General features: G+C 40.2%; 1 protein-coding gene across 4 annotated transcripts in view; it reads left to right on the forward strand.

The window, feature by feature from the left end:
* LOC138742700 (mediator of RNA polymerase II transcription subunit 12-like protein) overlaps positions 1-16123 on the forward strand; it is a 404210-nt gene that overhangs the window by 25649 nt on the left and 362438 nt on the right. For all 4 annotated transcript variants that reach the window (XM_069897449.1, XM_069897451.1, XM_069897452.1 and 1 more), the window contains exon 3: positions 15480-15584. In XM_069897449.1, the coding sequence (XP_069753550.1) occupies positions 15480-15584 (105 nt within the window). The remainder of the gene's footprint in view (positions 1-15479; positions 15585-16123) is intronic.

Below are 16123 nucleotides of genomic sequence, written 5' to 3' on the forward strand. Positions count from 1 at the left end.
AATCGGAGAATCTTCTGTCATACTGCCGCTGGGGTGAACCATGATGAGGACCCTTGCATCCTCCTCCACGTATTCTGAACGAATCTGTATTATGCACAGAGGCGGGTGACTGTCTCCACCTCAGGACAGTGGGCATTGTTCTAGTTATACAAGGATCAGATTGGGAGGGGCTCCTCTCATTGACAACCTGGTGCTTCTTTGTGGACATTGGCGATGAGGCTTTCCACCAGATAACCTGAAGAGTTATCACCTGAAGAACCCCACTGGTTCTTAAATTGCACATCAAAGTACTATTTAAATGTAATGAAGGTTTTTGCTTCTGTATTCTTTCAGTCAGCTAGTTTCAAACCCTCTTGGGTTTTTCATATGACATCAATTGAATTCTCTAATTTCAGGGCCCCAAAAAGCTATCATGAGGAATTATCTCCCAGCATCCTTGCCAATATTTATCCCTCAATAAGCATGATTGTGTAATTATATCATAGCTGTTTGGAAATGGGCTGCTCTGTTTCCCATCTAGTAACAGTGATTGCACCGGAAAAATATTCCTTTGGCTGTAATACATGAAAGGTGCTGATTAATTACAAGCCTGCCTTCCTCTGAATTTAACTCCAGCCTGTCTAGCCTGTTATGTCGTGTGTTTGGCATGGCGTTTATAGTGTCAGCAACTAACACATCAGCTCCTATTACTGTAGCATTCACTGAGGAATTACCCCTTTTCATCTCTCTCCAGCATAAAAGAGTAATGTTTTATTTCATTAATTTGGTATCTTAATGAATTCACATGAAAATAGCATTTAAAAAAAAAAAAAATAAATGGGATTTTCTTGATTTTCTTTTGTTGTTGATTTTACTGTTTGAAATGGAATTAAATAAACCAATGGTAATTAGATGAACATTTCATATCCTTTTAAGTTTAAAAAAAAATCTTTCTTTTAAAGTTATTTTTATTTGTCAGAAAATAAATATATAATAAATCCATTGCATTGAAACTATTATGCATTTAAGATGATGGCCTATATTATTGTAACAATAGTACTTGGACTTTAATCCCAATCCACTATTTATTTATACAAAGAGTTCGATATGGACTTGAGGAAAAAACAGAAAAAATCTAACCCAATGCCAACCAAGGTTGTAATTCATAGTGTAAGTAGAGAAATCCCTATAACAATTGATGATCAAATTTAATCTATCAAATAGACAATTTTTTCAGGTATCATCAAATTCGACATTTTGTTCATTCTAAGCTTCCAACATTTCCAATCCTTCCAGATCCAAATTTTATTGGAGCTGTTTGAATTACAATTTGCTCATAATATCTGCGATCTAGTATGAATTATTGAATATGAAAACAATTTTGCTAATTGGGATTAAAACTGAATGAGAGAATGATCTTCATATTTTTTTTTTCTCCCAGACGAAGATTGGACATCAATTTTGGACCTGATTTCCGACTCATCGCTGTGCGCTAGTCTGATTCAGTTCAAAGTGGTGCATCGAATGCATTTTTTCCAAAGTTAAACCTGCTCGGATTTATCAACTCACTGGGTGATGAAAGTAAAATTTATGACGGCTCACTGTACAAGCAAAAAGAGCGATGTTGTTAAAATTATTTTTATTGAGTTTTATCAGGGACAACCATACATTACAAGTCCATATAAATTAAACATAATACACATATGGACTGGTATCATATAGAAATAATAATACATGGACTCCTATTCCAATCTAAACGTATAGTAAAAAAGAAAAGGAAAAAAAGGTTGATTACTAAGAACTAATCCCATTCACCAACCAAGGTTGAAATTGGTATTCAAGCAGACTTGAAATCGAGCAACGGCCTTTGGAGACCCAATGAAACGTACCCATTTACTGCATCCCTGCACCTTGATCATTCCAATGATGAAAGTAAGCTATAAGTGGACCCCAAGTCTTATCTAAAGGGACCTTAATCTTCCTAACATTTTCTGATTTTTTTTTTTCTCTCCAAACTTAGAAAGGACATAATATCCAGTAACCAAAGTCCTCTTCCCATTTAAGCAATATTCCTCTTCTAGCCAGTAATGTAGAAAATGCTAAGATCTGTTTCTGATTAGATATTAAATCTAAATTTACATCACTGGAGAAGCCAAAACATCGCAATCAATGGACATGGTTCTAGGTTGATCCCAAAAATGGCCAAAAATCTTCTGAAAATAGCTGTCCAATATTCTGCTAAATTGGGGGAAAAAAACCAAAACAGATGTATCAAAGAGGCTTCAAATCTTTTACATTCATCATACAATGAGTTGATATCTGGGTAGATTTGAATGAGCTTAACCTTAGAAAAATGTTCTCTATGCACCACTTTAAATTGAATCAAGCTCTGCTGAGCACCTAGAGATGAGTCATGGATAAAAGCCAAAATTGAAATCCAATCTTCTTCTGAAATATACACATTAAGATCATTCTCCCATTCAGTTTTGATCCTAATTAAAGAGACTGTTTTTAAATGCAATATTTTATAATATAAGGTGGATATTGTAGCTTTATCTATAAATTGTAATTCAAAAAGTACATCTATGAAATTCAGATCCAGAAGATATGGAAATACTGAAAGTTTAGAATGAATAAAATGTTTAATTTGATAATATCTAAATGTGACTGTTTGGCAGATTAAATTTCATCATCAATTGTTCCAAAGAATCAAAATTTTGTTGGAAACAAGATCGCTAAATGTTTTAATTCCTAGTCAATTCTATTCTTCATAGTTTGCATCTAAAATGGGAGGTTGGAATAAATGATTGAGTAGGATGGGACTCGTCAATATAAATTCCATAATTCCAAAAAATTTCCTAAATTGACTCCAAATTTTCAATCTATGTCTCATTATTAAATTCTTCGATAGTTTTGGAATAGAGAGAGGAAAAGGTGAGCCCAATACCGCCTGCAAGGAAGTATTCTTAAGGGATTTCAATTCTGTTTCCATCCATTTGGGGCAGTCGTCTCTCTTATCAAACTGTAAGAACAATAACATATTCCTTATGTTCATTGCCCAATAATAAAATCTAAAGTTAGGTAACGACTGTCCTCCATCATATCTTGTGTTCAGAAGATAACTTGTATTTATTCTTGGTTTCTTCCCTTGTCATATATATGACATAATCGATGATTCCAATGTGTCAAAGAAAAACTTAGAAATAAAAGTTGGTAAGGATTGAAATAAATATAAAAATTTTGGTAAAATATTCATTTTAATGAAATTAGTACAGCCTATCGTAGCTAGATAAAATGGTGACCATCCAGAGAGTTAGTCTGATTAAATAAAACTACAAAGTTTTCTTTAGAGGTTTTAAAAATTCTTAGTTATCATAATACTTAGATATTTAAATTGATCTTTCACTATTTTAAATAATTAAGTGGGCCTTTTAGTGGTAATAGTTCGCTCTAATGCAGATTCAGTTTATATTCTGCGAATTTACTAAAGCATGTAAGCATTTCCTTGTAGAAATTTTGGTTACTTTGGTTTGCCATAAAAAACCAATGTTTTGATGTTTTTTTTTCTCTAATTTGGGTTTTACTGCATGATAATAGGGCCTTCTGGTCCACGATGCCCAAATACCAATTAAACAAACAACTTCGGACATTGTTTTTTGGGTGAGGGGTGGGTGGGTGGGAGGAAACTGAAGCATTTGTTAGAAATCCATGCAGACACAGGGAGAATGTAGAAACTCCTCACAGACAGCACCGGATTCGAACCTTGGTTGCTGGCATTATGCTAGCATTGTGCTGGCCTTGCCTTAACTTACTTCACCACTCCCCCAGACTTGGATTGTGGGATTTTTACATTTGTTTTCTCTGGTCTTTATATCAAATTCAAGCTTATTGTCATCCGATTGTACATAGTCATATCTTCTTTGGCTTGGCTTCGCGGACGAAGATTTATGGAGGGGGTAAATGTCCACGTCAGCTGCAGGCTCGTTTGTGGCTGACAAGTCCGATGCGGGACAGGCAGACGCAGCTGCAGGGGAAAATTGGTTGGTTGGGGTTGGGTGTTGGGTTTTTTCCTCCTTTGCCTTTTGTCAGTGAGGTGGGCTCTGCGGTCTTCTTCAAAGGAGGTTGCTGCCCGCCAAACTGTGAGGCGCCAAGATGCATGGTTTGAGGCGATATCAGCCCACTGGCGGTGGTCAATGTGGCAGGCACCAAGAGATTTCTTTTGGCAGTCCTTGTACCTTTTCTTTGGTGCACCTCTGGACGAAACAGTGTAACTTCAGACCATAGTGCACAGACACCCAGTACACCCAACACACAAACAACACATGTACATAACGATCCAAAATAAAGATTTACAAAAATAATTAATGAGTTTCAAGTTTGTTCAACAGCCCCACCGCCTGCAGGAAGAAGCTGTATCCCAGCCTGGCTGTCCTGGTTTTTATTTTCCCGTACCTCTTCCTTGAAGTTAGTGTCTCAAAGATACTGTGGGCTGGGTGGAAAGGGTCCTCACTGATTCTAAGAGCTCTCTTTTCGGCCTTGTTATTTTTCTATGCAGTTGCCATTTATTAAAGGGACAATAAAAAGCGTTGAATTGGTTAGCCCTGCCACACGACGAAACCGAGCAATATCTCATACAACCGCTGTACTTGCATTTGTCACTGAAGTAAGGTTGATTACAGAAGCTCCTCATTCTATCTTCAAGGGTATTGACATAAATTACCAAGTTGTCTGTGGTGGGGGTAAGGAGGGAGGAGGGATCGATTGGCTGAATTCTATCTTTAACACATGGGAGATAAAGTTAAAGCAATCTCCCCTCTTAAATGGATGTAAAGGTGCCAGCTGGAATACTTCTTCCAAGTCACAAGTCGTTAAGCTTCTTCTTTGGCTTGGCTTCGCGGATGAAGATTTATGGAGGGGATAAAAAGTCCACGTCAGCTGCAGGCTCGTTTGTGGCTGACAAGTCCGATGCGGGACAGGCAGACACGATTGCAGCGGTTGCAAGGGAAAATTGGTTGGTTGGGGTTGGGTGTTGGGTTTTTCCTCCTTTGCCTTTTGTCAGTGAGGTGGGCTCTGCGGTCTTCTTCAAAGGAGGTTGCTGCCCGCCAAACTGTGAGGCGCCAAGATGCACGGTTTGAGGCGTTATCAGCCCACTGGCGGTGGTCAATGTGGCAGGCACCAAGAGATTTCTTTAGGCAGTCCTTGTACCTTTTCTTTGGTGCACCTCTGTCACGGTGGCCAGTGGAGAGCTCGCCATATAACACGATCTTGGGAAGGCGATGGTCCTCCATTCTGGAGACGTGACCCATCCAGCGCAGCTGGATCTTCAGCAGCGTGGACTCGATGCTGTCGACCTCTGCCATCTCGAGTACTTCGACGTTAGGGGTGTAAGCGCTCCAATGGATGTTGAGGATGGAGCGGAGACAACGCTGGTGGAAGCGTTCTAGGAGCCGTAGGTGGTGCCGGTAGAGGACCCATGATTCGGAGCCGAACAGGAGTGTGGGTATGACAACGGCTCTGTATACGCTTATCTTTGTGAGGTTTTTCAGTTGGTTGTTTTTCCAGACTCTTTTGTGTAGTCTTCCAAAGGCGCTATTTGCCTTGGCGAGTCATCTGATTGTACAAAGTACAACTCAAGGAAACTGTCTCCAGTCCTCAGTGCAAAACACACAACCAGACATAACACACATTCGGACAATCAATAGAAGTATTCATATGTCCAAATAAATAAATATTACTTTAGAAATATGAGAATTTCAGATGGTTAGTGTGAGCAGTTCCTTTGATTGTTTAGCAGATTCATTGCCCATGGGAAGCTGTTCCTCAGCCTGGTCATTCCGGCTCTGATACTCGTGTATCTCTGATGGGAGCAGCTCAAAGGTGCTGTGTGTGAGGTGGAAGGGGCCCTCAGTGATTTTTGCACACTCTCTTTTGACAATGATCCCTGTAGATCACGTGGATGGAGCAGGGAGGGAGGCTACAGTGATCTTCTCTTTCACTCTTTTGGTCTACCCATCCATTTCTCTGCAGCAACCGTATCACAGTGTGATGCAGCCAGCCAGGACGCTCTCTAGAACTCTTGATGAAAAATGCTGGTGAAGTATCTCTGAAGAGAATTGAGCTCATAAATCGAGACAATTATTCCAGTGTCACAGGGTTGCGCAGTCAAATATGTGTGACCTGCTGGGTTTCTCCAGCTCCTTTGTATATTATACTACAATTGGAGAGATTGATAGGCCTCCTGATTAGCCAGGACATTAAAAGTTATGGAGAGAAGCTGGCACAGTGCGGCTGAGTGGGAGAATGGATTAGCTCATGATTAAATAGTTGGTTAGACTCAATGGGCTGAATAGCACAGTCAAGCATGCCTGCTCTTGAATGGGATTTTAGACAATCCAGTTTTCCCCCAGTTTGAATATCTAAGATCCCATGGGAACATTTTGAATTGATTTTGCCTTGACTCTTCCCATTCTTGATCCTTCAGCTGATTCCACAAAAAAAATGCTGGGAATGTGCTGTATATAACTTGGCCTGCTGCACCTCATACATTACCCTTATTGCAGTAGTTTACTTCTATTCATGTGATGTGTAGCACTTATTTCAATGAAAGTGCATATTCCCCATCCCCAGTTTCCCTTGAGAACTTCCTTGAACTGTTGTCATCCTTGTGTCCTTTGGAACAAGGACTTAGGAGTGAAATCTCTCATGGTTATGGGAGAGTGCGCTGGATGGGTCACGTCTCCAGAATGGAGGACCATCGCCTTCCCAAGATCGTGTTATATGGCGAGCTCTCCACTGGCCACCGTGACAGAGGAGCACCAAAGAAAAGGTACAAGGACTGCCTAAAGAAATCTCTTGGTGCCTGCCACATTGACCACCGCCAGTGGGCTGATAACGCCTCAAACCGTGCATCTTGGCGCCTCAGTTTGGCGAGCAGCAACCTCCTTTGAAGAAGACCGCAGAGCCCACCTCACTGACAAAAGGCAAAGGAGGAAAAACCCAACACCCAACCCCAACCCACCAATTTTCCCCTGCAACCGCTGCAACCGTGTCTGCCTGTCCCGCATCGGACCTGTCAGCCACAAACGAGCCTGCAGCTGACGTGGACTTTTTACCCCCTCCATAAGTCTTCGTCCGCGAAGCCAAGCCAAAGAAGAATGGGAGAGTGTAGTTAGGGCAGTGGAAAAATTTCAGCTTCTTCACCGAATACAAAATTGTTATAAATCATAGAAATTTGACCGACAGCTTTTCTGGACCGCATTGAAATTCATTTCTACTAATTCTTCAATGCCCTACTGTTCTATCAGGTAACTTTTTTAAAAATGCTACACGGTAGAATGGTAAATTTCCCAGTGAACTCGATAGGTTTTTGGAGAGCATCAGGAATGGAAACCAGTTGAGTGGATGGAACCATAGAATTTGGAATTTGGAAGCAGGCGAGTTGATAGGAGAATGGGAGATGGAACCAGGTGAGCTAGATGCCAAAGCATTGGGATTTAAAACAAATTTAGACCTACAGGATGATAACAGACCCTTTTGGCACACAATCAACCAACAACAACTCGCGGAACATTTTAAAATGGTGAGAGGAAAACAGAGCGTCTGAAGGAAATTCATGCAGGTATGGTGAGAACGTGCAAACTCCTGACAGACAGCACCAGATTTGAACCCAGGTCCCTGGCTCTGTAATAGTGTTGTGCTGACCACTATGCTAACTGTGTCACCCTTCCAAATAGTCAAATGATGGATTAATTGAGTTTTACTGGAATAGTCCTTCAGCCTGCAGTGTCCATTTTGACTTGGTGACGTATTGTGTTGACAAATCAGAGCTTGAGCTCCTGTCTTTAAACATGTATCTTGTCAAATTTCTCATTGTTTCCATGAATTATCTAACTGCTTTTTGCAGGTAAGCATAAATTTTACAGTTGACAAATTAATTAAGAGTTGTCATGATCTGTGTTAATATTTAGGTTAATGTTGAGCTATATTTCATATAAAAATATCTTGGTAAATTAAGTGATAGAGTTAAGATATTGTAAATGTATTTCTAATGGGCTGGTACAGGATAACATTCCCATGCAATACATTCAGAGGTGAGGTTATCTTTTGGAGTCGTGACATCTGCAAGCCAGACTTATGAAGGCCACATGATTTCCAAGAAACTGGAGATGACAAATGTTAAAAATTTCCAGTACATGGTCACATGGTTTCCAAGAATGTAGATGATCACATTGATGATGTAATGTCACATGAATTTTGGAAATTGGCAAATTAAGATATTTTAAATCCGTTCGGACCCTACTGGACATGCACAGGAGTTGGACCCTTGTGAAAGAAAGGGTTGAATTACAGTAACTGGAATAAGTGTTGTTATGTGTTACCTCATCAAAGAGGAATACTGAAAAAGTGGATTTTTAAAGGAAGACCACTTTCCAACTGCTCTTTTGAAAATAGAGTGCAGCCTCATCATGGAAGTAAACTGGACATAAGACAGAAGATCTGAAAATTGACATCCTGGAAAGAGAGGACTGCTCTTTTGAGAAAAGAGAAGCAGCCTAATTTGTGCCCAGAAGATGGCCACTCCTGCTTGAAGAATATTTCTCTGAAAGACTTGAGTTTAATTAAATCTGAAAATATAATGTTTATATTTACTTAAGAATTGCGATTTAAAAGGATCCTGAAGTTAAGAAGATATTTGAAACTGGACTTTAAAATTGACATTTTCAGAATCTAGTTTAAACTGTAATGGTTTTGTACTTTAATACACACACGTTTACATTTGCTCATAGTGGAGTTAAATTTAGGGTTAAGTCTAGAGATAAGCAAGAAATGTTGTGTTATTAATAGTTTAATAAAAACTATTATTTTGAATTTACCATTATCTGTTAATTTTTCATTGATGTTCCTTTGTTAGTACTAATAAAGTTTGTTAGTTCATATCGGAATGAAAACAAATGCTTGCTCCTGTTCATTGCCAAGTTGGTTAACTGAAGTCTGGCTGGTGTGGGAATGCCATAGTGGAATTCCCATCATGCCTCACCTCCAGTGCTGTGGTGGAATTCCCATCATGCCTCTGCTCCAGTTGACATGGTGGAATTCCCATCATGCCTTCGCTTCAGTTAGTACGGTGGAATTCCCATCATGTATCGGCTCCAGTGCCACGATTCAACTCCCATTATACTTCTGCTCCAGTTGCCATGGTGGAATTCCCATCATGCCTCTGCTCCAGTTGCCATGACTCCAGTCAAAGTCAGGAGTGACAGATAATTATTCTGGATGGATAGTGGGTCCTAGATTTGGAACCAAGGCAAAACCAGGCTGAGTTCAGCCAAACAAGCACCATCTCAGTTGGAATGAGGAATATTTAATTTGTTTCATAGTGACTTTGGATGTAAACCTGAATTGGGTTGGTGGGGGTTGGTGGTGGTTGGTTGGTTGGGGAAAGGATGCTTCTTTAAACTTGAAGCACACAAAATTAGGGAGTAACAAGAGACCATTTGGCCCATCATGTGTGTGATGAATGGAAAAGAACCATGCAGACTAATGTCACCTTCCAATTGAGATCTGTAGCTCCATGGGAGGTAAGAAGTGGATAAGAGAGGGAGGGCACACCAGCAAACAGGGGTGAGGGGGGATGGCTGTGTGAATGGAGAGGGAAAAGGGGTGGAGGGCTGGACAAAAGAAGACAGGGATAGAGAAGAGAGGGAGAACAGGGAGTAGGATAGCAGAAATTGGAGAGGCCGATGTTAGTGCCATCTGGTTTGTTCCCCACCATTATTCAGGTGCTTGCGTACATTTTACTGAAGTCTGAAACATTGGTTATGTACTTGTATCCTTGCTATATAAAAGACACTGTTTGACCTGCTGAGTTTCTCCAGCATTATGTTTTTACTTCAATCGCAATGTCCGCAGATTTTCGTGTTTTACTCCCACCACTGCTTATACTGGTTAATTTAAATCTCTTTCACTTTTAGCTGTGAGAAGTAGGACCACATTATTTAGATTGTTTTTGCCTCTTGTAATTTTATACATTCCAATTTAGTTTCCTCTGAGCCTCTAGTTCCAAAAGAAGTTACCCTAATTAATCCAATCAAAGCTTCTCTTTTCTCGACTAAGGTTTGTGTATATCCCCTCTGCAGCCTCTTCAGTGCAGTTACATTTTTATCATAATGTAGTGACTGCACTCAAACGATGACCTAATTAGTGTTGTCTTCTTTCCCATTTCCAATGTGATCAACCTGCTCTTTTATCTTGTGCTTCAGTTAATGAAAGAAAGCATCTTGTAAGCCTGTTTAATCTTCCTTTTGAACTTGTTCTACAGCCTTTGTAAGCATCTATGGGTATAGGCTTTCATGTCCTTTGCTCTTCTGCACACCTCAGTATTTTTTGATTTTACTTGTGTTTCTTCGCCATATACATGATCTTGCCCTTCTCTGTCCCAATTGACCAACTATTCAATATTTTCTTACACCCTGCAGTTTTCTACCTTGGTCCTAAGCACAAGGCCAATTTTTATATCCGATGTATTTTTTTTTTTATTGCACTCCCTGCATTCAAGTTTGAAACATAAGCTCGTGACTTGCAATCAAAGGACTCCCACCAGGCTGTGGACTGCTGGAGACTGGCTGAAGGGTGTACCAGGTTTCAGAAATTGGGGGGCAAGAGGGTACCGAGGACAGGAGGGGTGTCCAAGGGGCTGAAAGCTTTCTGCTTATGTCGGAGGTTTGGATCTGGTGCTCGGGTTGAACAGAAGTGTGTGTGGCTACAGAGGCTGCGGGAGCATTGAGGGAAATCCAAGGACATTCCATGACTCTGAAGGGACTCTCTTTTGCTTCTCTTTCTCTGACAGAAAGGGGCGTCAGAACCGTTTTCTGCCTTGCGGCAGACAAAATGCAATTTTGTGTAATACTACATCTGCTTTATTACATGACAATAAAATAATCTTTAATCTTATTACACAAGGAAAGGAACTGAGTATTGAGTCCATGTTAATTGCTATTAATGAGAATCAACATTTGTAACAATATCTTGGATACATTGGGATCTTAATTTATTTTTGACAATAAGCCGTGTCCAATCATTTTAAAATATGTTGAAACTCCTCCTTACAAGAGTCAATTGGTCATATTAGCACGGAACTGGCCCTTCAGCCCAACTCATTTGTGCAGGCCTCTTTGGCATTCAAAGATAGTCCCATTTAGCTGGATTTGGTCCACATCTTCTGAATCCTTCCAATCCATATATCTGTCCAAATATTTTTTGAACATTGTAATTATAAATACTTCTATAGCTTCCTTTTTATTCTCTCTTCAATGTTTATCCAATCCAATATTTTACCTTCTTAAATGTACCATTCTTTTGCATTCTCAAAGAATTTTGCCCATAATTACAACTGCCAGGCAGAGGTTTTCTTTCTTGTCCTGAAGAGCCTCTACTTGTAGTTGTTGTCTTGGTTTTCATATACTGTACTTAAAAGTATTACGGATTTTATTTAATTAATGTTATGCCAGTGTTTTCTCACATACTCTCAACTTTACTAATTCCCCTTTCAATTACTTGTATGCTTGCTGTGCTCACCTTCATTTTTGCTCCAGTATCTCACACAAGGGCCATACAGTTAGCGCGGCGGTTTAGTGTAACACTGTTACAGAGCCAGTGACTGGGGTTCAAATTGGGCGCCGTCTGTAAGGAGTTTGTATGTTTTTCCTGCGTCTGTGTGGATTTTCTCTAGTGTTCTGGTTTCCTCCCACCCTTCACAACGTATCGGGGTTGTAGGCCAATTGTGTGTAATTGGGAGACATGGACTTGTGGGCCAGTAGGGCCCGTTACCCTGCTGTATGTCTATATTTTAAAAAGAATATAAAAATTTCCAAGTAACATTGTATTCTCCACACATCTTTATGATGCATGATCTCAAGATTTGGCCATCCAACCTTTTCCTTTGTGGGATTGGGTGTTCTCTGAATCTTTTTTTAAACAAAAAAAAAGCATTTCCATTTCTTTGTGAATCATCTTGCAGGGGCTGCTTTCAGTGAACTTTTAAATAATTTGGTTCTTTTTTTGTTGGAATTGGCTTTCTCCCGGTTTGGAGTCCATGTTCTCATTTTGCCTTGATTTTTTTTTGATAAACTGGTAAGAATTGAGATGCTCGCTAACACAAACGTGCTCTTCTCTGACTTGCACAGGATCACTCTTGAAAAGAAAAAATCTACATGAAATCTGCTTTTTTTTGCTCATACCTTGATGAAGGGGTCACTCACGAAATGTTGGCGAGATAGCTTTGCCTCCTGTGGACACAGTGGGACCTGCTGAGTTTCTCCAGCACTTTTGTGTGTTTACCCCAGTCACAGCATCTGCAGATTTTATTGTTTCAGATTTATTGTCAGAAAAAGTAGATGGCATCACATACAACCATGAGATTCTTTTTCCTGCAGGCAAGGCAGAATTACCACTTATTGGTAATGCATAAAAACTGTACACGATGTACACATGTAAACAATCTGACTGCAATACAGAGGAAAAAAGAAAAGTGGAAAAGTCGGAATCCTTAAATAAATCCATGATTGAGTTATTATTGAGGAATCTGGTGGTGGAGGGGTAGACCTGATTGTGCAAGTCACGTGACACCTAGACCTCTTTCCTAATACAAAAGGTGCATTTGTAATTGGATAAAATAGGTTTTATTTTTGAAAAGGAACACTATTGTGAATTCCAAATAAAGGCTAATTAAGTGGGGCATAGAATGTGATTATTGTTGATGGTTGAAGAGCTTTTTGGAGGGTGAGATAATGATGTTAAAAGACACAGGTCTCTGGGCTGCAACTGACTCAGTTACATGTATTTCAAGCTGTTGTGAAGAGTTGAGGCACAGGTGTGGCGTTGACCTTTCTGTCAAATGGATTAGCAGCTCTTCTGGTACTGCCTGAGACTCCCAGCGATAATTCAACAATGCTGGAACTTCACAAGAATTATGTACTGCTTGGCAGTGACTTCAGATTACCATTTCCTACCAATGCACCAGGCAAGGGGCTCGTATGGAAACAAAAAGAGATACAAAAGCAACATTACGAATGTCACATTCAAAATGGAACTAAAAACAAGTCTATATTTGCTCGTGATCTATTTGTGACACAGAGCTAATTTTCCTGGCAGATTATGGGTCAATAGGTCAAACTCCAGGTTCATTCTGCAAAAAAAGGAATCAATATTTTTCCATCTTCGTGAGTTGGTTACTATGACGGGGGTGTTAAGTCAGCATTTAGGAGGAAGATTGAAAACTTAGCTGAATGAAGCACCAACATCAGCCTCGCACTCCATGTCACCAAAACTGAGGAGCTGATTTTGGATTTCAGGAGGGGAAAACAAGAGGTGTGTGATCCAGTGATCATTGGGGGATCAGAGGTAAGGTGGCCAGATGTCTGGTTTTAGGCTGGACATCCTGGCTTTTGAGCCTTCTGCCCTCCATCCAGTGCTGGATGATAATTTGTCCGGCACTCCCAAATGGAGGAAAAATTAAGGTGCAGAGAAGGCACTTACCGTTAAATGCGGCGTGCTTGGCATTGTTTCTTTTTGAGTCCGCACTCGCGCATAATTGGTGAGGGACAACAGCGCCCCCCTCTGAAAGACTCCTCCATTCTGGTAAATTTGGCCACCCTAATCAGAGGTGGAGAAAGTGAGGAAACTTAAATCTCTGGAGTCACTATTTCAGAGGACTATTCTGGAGCCAACACACGAATGTCATCATTAGGAAAGCATGTCATCATCTCTACTTCCTCAGGAGGTTGCGGAGGTTCGGTATGTCATTGTAAACCTTGGGAAACTTCCACAGATGTGTAGTGGAAGGTGTGCTGATCGGCTGCATCATGGGGTCACCAATAGCTCTGAGAGGAAAGCCCTGCAAAAGCTAGTGGACACAGCTCAGTGCATCACAAGAAAAACCATCCCCACTATAGAGAACATCTATAGGGAACGTTGCCTTTGGAGAGCAGCAACGGTCATCAAGGATCCACACCACCAAGCACACGCTCTGTTCTCGCTGCTGCCATCAGGAAAGAGGTATAGATGCCACAAGACTCGCACCTGCAGGTTCAGGAACAGCTGCTACCCCTCCACCATCAGACTCCTCGACAACAACCTCAACCAGGGACTCATTTAAGGACTCTTGCACTGCCCATAATTTATTTTGTGTATTGTTTGCACTTCCTTCTTCCTTATATTTCTTTTTTCTCTTTGTATCTTTTATTGAGTAGTTTTTCTTTTGCACTACTGTTTAAGTAGAAATTCTGTCTGGCCCACAGGAAAAAGAATCTCAGGGCTGTATATGATGCCATGTATGTACTCCTGACAATAAATTTGAACTTTGAATCTGACCTTTGTAAAGTGATGCAGTAATTCAGTAAGTTTTCTCTCTTTGCATTCTTTGTGCTGTAGTCAAAGCCCAGAAATCCAGACCACCCGAGAATCTGGACTTTGTGTGTGTATTGTGGAATTATTAGTTGGGGTACACAGATGCTAACACTTCAATACAGATCTCATTTAAAATGCTGGAGCTCTGCTCAAGCCAGACAGTCCAGGCTCCAGATGCCTGTGGAAAAACTTTGAAGAATGCCTATAGAGACTTCACAAGTAAGTGTTAATTGGACACGCTGTGGAGTAATGGATTATTATTTTGGGAAAATAACAGATGAATGAACTCAGAAGATTGGGTCCGAGCCACAGTTTTCTGAGTCCAGTTTGTGACCAATGAGCTACAAATCTCTTTCTGTAAGCTGACAAGAACCTTCATGAGCAGTAACCATTTACCTTTCAAGCACCTGGTGAAGATTCATAAATGTTAAATTCTGTGCACAGAATAAGAATTGGAGAAGTGAGATTGGACTGTGAATCAAAGAACTTTTCTGAACTTACACACACATTGCATACACGTGAGCTTAGGTTTAGAAGGGGGTTAAGTTGATAGTAATATGAGTTTGATCCTGCTTTTATGTTTAAAGATAATTAAAAACAACTTTTGTTTATGTAACCATTTGTCTTGGTGAATTTTTATTGCTGCTGGGTTTTGGGGCCCTCTGGGCCCATAACAGCATGTACGCATAAGCACCACAGATGCATAATGGCAAAAGTGACCATGTTTGTTGACTTTATTTTTCTTTAAAGCTGCTGGTTTTGATAAATGAAACATGCTGTATTTGCAACTGAATAAATGATCAAAATTTAAAAAAAATCCCTCCTTCCATTTGAATTTTAAAAGTACTGCCCAAGAATCCGAAATAGGCGACCGGCACAATTCCCGAGCAGACCAAATTTTCGGATTTCTACTGTATTTTGATTCTTCCAGTCATGACTGAAAACATTAGTTTATACATTGCTCTTTGTATCCTGGACAATTAAATTCTTGGCTTAATGAACTACAGGAGTTAGACAAGAGGCTCCTGTTCAATCATCATTGTGGCATGTTGCACTTCTAAATTGATAGATCTGACCCGTTGTCTCTGGTTTTGCAGGATGAGTTGACGGCAGTGAATGTAAAGCAGGGGTTCAATAATCAGCCTGCCTTCTCTGGGGACGAACACGGCTCAGCCCGAAATATTGTCATCAACCCATCAAAGGTAAGAGGTTGCTTATCAGAGACGCCTGAAGAATCACCGTGGAGGGTGGGATGTGTGGATTAGTGATGGATGTTTTTTAATATAGGATTCCCTCAGCACGTATTCTCTCTCTCACAGTCGATATGTTTAGGCCATTGCATTTTCAGAAGAGAATCTTTTTGTATCTGAGCCATCAGGCTTGGGTAAGGAAAATGACCAGTTTAATTATTGATGGGCACTGACCAAAGCCATTCATCGGATAAATAGACTGAGCCATTGAGAACTTCTAGGGCTGTTGTACTGCAGACGTTTGGAGGTAATGTAAATCTATGAATATACCGGATATTACATCAAGAATTTAATTGGTGTTGCTACCTTGTGTGAACTTATGAATAACATATATCTTAAATGCTGTATACTTTAATCATTCACATAACCTTTCTTTACAGATAAAAAGTGGTTTTGTCATTGTGTGTTGGAATCTATGCTTGTTGGGGCTGAGGGAATAGTTAATAAATGTTTTTTTTTCTGCTGGGGTAATGCAGGAAGATTTCTATGCT

The sequence above is a fragment of the Narcine bancroftii genome, chromosome 9 (genome assembly GCF_036971445.1).
Source record: "Narcine bancroftii isolate sNarBan1 chromosome 9, sNarBan1.hap1, whole genome shotgun sequence".
Lineage (NCBI taxonomy): Eukaryota > Metazoa > Chordata > Chondrichthyes > Torpediniformes > Narcinidae > Narcine > Narcine bancroftii.